This window comes from Vombatus ursinus, unplaced genomic scaffold (assembly GCF_900497805.2).
Source record: "Vombatus ursinus unplaced genomic scaffold, bare-nosed wombat genome assembly UNPS02015030.1, whole genome shotgun sequence".
Classification (NCBI taxonomy): Eukaryota; Metazoa; Chordata; class Mammalia; order Diprotodontia; family Vombatidae; genus Vombatus; species Vombatus ursinus.
Window position 1 is genome coordinate 268,832 of NW_020954808.1, and position 2,376 is coordinate 271,207.

General features: G+C 56.5%; 1 protein-coding gene across 1 annotated transcript in view; it reads left to right on the plus strand.

The window, feature by feature from the left end:
- The window catches only part of LOC114031044 (hepatocyte nuclear factor 3-gamma-like), a 10,189-nt gene extending 8,136 nt beyond the window's left edge, over positions 1-2,053 (plus strand). Inside the window, exon 2 of the mRNA XM_027846048.1 lies at positions 571-2,053. Coding sequence (XP_027701849.1) covers positions 571-1,590 — 1,020 coding nt within the window. The 3' untranslated portion in view covers positions 1,591-2,053. The remainder of the gene's footprint in view (positions 1-570) is intronic.
- Positions 2,054-2,376: the final 323 nt, after the last annotated feature.

Genomic DNA, 2,376 nt, shown 5'->3' on the forward strand with positions numbered 1-2,376 from the left:
CCCCCCCCCCCCCCCCCCCGCCCCATCCTGGAATCATTGCTACCCCGCGGTCCTGCGTATGAGAGCCCAGAGCCTTCGCAGCTGAAACATCTAACCTCCTGGTCCCTCGGACTCTCTCCAAATCTTCCAAAGGGGAAGGGAAGGATGAGAGAAACAGACAGTGGATGACAGACAGGCAGAGGGGAAAGGAGACAAAGAGGGAGATTGAGAGATGGGGAGAGAGACGGAGAGGAAGGAGGATAGAGATGGAGGAAAAGGGAGGCAGACGGAGTGGCCTAGGCACAGAAAAAGTGTAGACAGATATACGAAGTGCCAGAGACAGACTGGGAGAAAGTTAGGGGCCAGGAAGGACAGAGGGAGAGCCGGAGAGGACGCGATATCAAAGAATTTCTTCCGGTTTCTGAAAGTCTATCTAGACACAGAGACAGTGGATGAGAAAGAGACACTGGAGAGAGACAGAGATACACATAGAAACAGAATCTTCCAATAATTTTTCCTGGTTAGGTGGGTGAGAGTGGCCTGCTCTCCACTCACTGTAAGCCTTTCCTTCTGTTCCCTGTTCCTCTGCAGGTCTACCCACCGGTGACACCGATGAGCACAATGACCCCACTCAACTCCTACATGACCCTGAGCCCCCTGAGCCCCCCATACCCACCTCCTGGCCTCCCAGCCTCACCCCTTCCAGCTGGCCCCCTGGCCCCAACAGCCCCCCCAGCACCTCTGGGACCTCCATTCCCGGCTCTGGGACCCAGCGGGGGCAGCGGAGGGGGGCCTGGGTATGCCGGCCCGGGACCTGTGTTGGGTCGGCCGAAGGAGGCCCCGAAGGGCAGTTACCGTCGTCCTCTGGCCCATGCCAAACCCCCATACTCCTACATCTCCCTTATCACCATGGCTATCCAGCAGGCCCCTGGCAAGATGCTGACCCTGAACGAGATTTATCAGTGGATTATGGACCTGTTCCCTTACTACCGAGAGAACCAGCAGCGATGGCAGAACTCCATCCGCCACTCACTATCCTTCAATGATTGCTTTGTCAAGGTGGCCCGATCCCCGGACAAGCCCGGCAAAGGCTCTTACTGGGCCCTCCACCCAGGTTCCGGCAACATGTTTGAGAATGGCTGCTATCTCCGGCGGCAGAAACGCTTTAAGCTGGAGGAGAAAGTCAAGAAAGCTGATGGCGGGGGTGGGGGGCCAGGTGGCCGGGGAGCTGCCGGGGCTGCCTCAGCCGCCTTGTCCTCCTCCCCACCTCCACCGACTGGGCCCCCTGCCCCAGAGGCAGACGCCCCGGGTGGGGGGGAGGGAACAGCAGGGACCCTGAACTGCGGCTCGCCCCCATCCTCGGCGGGGCCCTTTTTCCCTGGCTTGGAGCTCCCCAGTGAGCTGAAGCTGGACGTCCCTTATAACTTCAACCACCCCTTCTCTATCAGTAACCTGATGTCGGAGCAGGCGGCGCCAACTCCGCTGCCTCAGACAGCTCCCAAGCTGGACGTGGGTTTCCCTGGCTATGGGGCAGAGGGTGGGGGTGGACTTGGTGAGGCTAGTGTTTACTACCAGGGCCTGTATACCCGCTCTCTGCTCAATGCATCCTAGCCTAGGGAAGTAGCTAGTGGAGTAGAGAGAAAGGGGTGGGCCTGAGATGTCAAGGTGAGGTACAATTGTCACCTGCGGGACAGCCACGGCTCCTGTGTCTGTTGGAATGGACTGCCGTCTTGGTTGGCTGCTGGCTGCCATTTTGGTCGGCATTTCAACTTATCCCGCTGTTCATCATGATGGCTTTCGTTCTCCTTTCTTTCTGGCCGCCATTTTAGTCGGTGTCTTGGCTTATCCCATTGGCCATCACATTGGCTACCGTTCCCCCCACTATGTTACAATATTCTAAGTCGGGATTGGTTGGAGGGTCAGTGGAGATTGGGGGGGTCAGTTTGAGCTGTTCCCTTGGAGCCCCTCCCTTAATTGGGATACCGAGTTCAGTGAGGGGACTGTGGCCAGGAAGGGACTGCCCCTTTTCAGTGGCTTTTGGGCTTGGACATTAAAGCTTCTCTCTCCCCTCTCAGCCTGCATCCCAGCTGCCTCTTTTCACCTGCGTCAGGATGGGAAGGAACTCTGATGCTTGGGTCCCTCTTTCTACCACAGAGGGCAGATTCCTGGGTACTTTTCTCCTTGCCTTGTCAATGGAGTTCATCACCCCTGTAATCTTCCTGACCCCAAATAATGATGATGACAGTGATAAAATAAGGTGGGATTTAGAGGTGGAAGGGACCTCAGAGAGCCTGTAACCCAACCTTCCCATTTTATGGATGAGGCCCAAAGAGGTAATGACTTGCCCAGGGTCACACAATTAATAAGTGACTTAACTGGAATTTGAGCTCAAGTCCA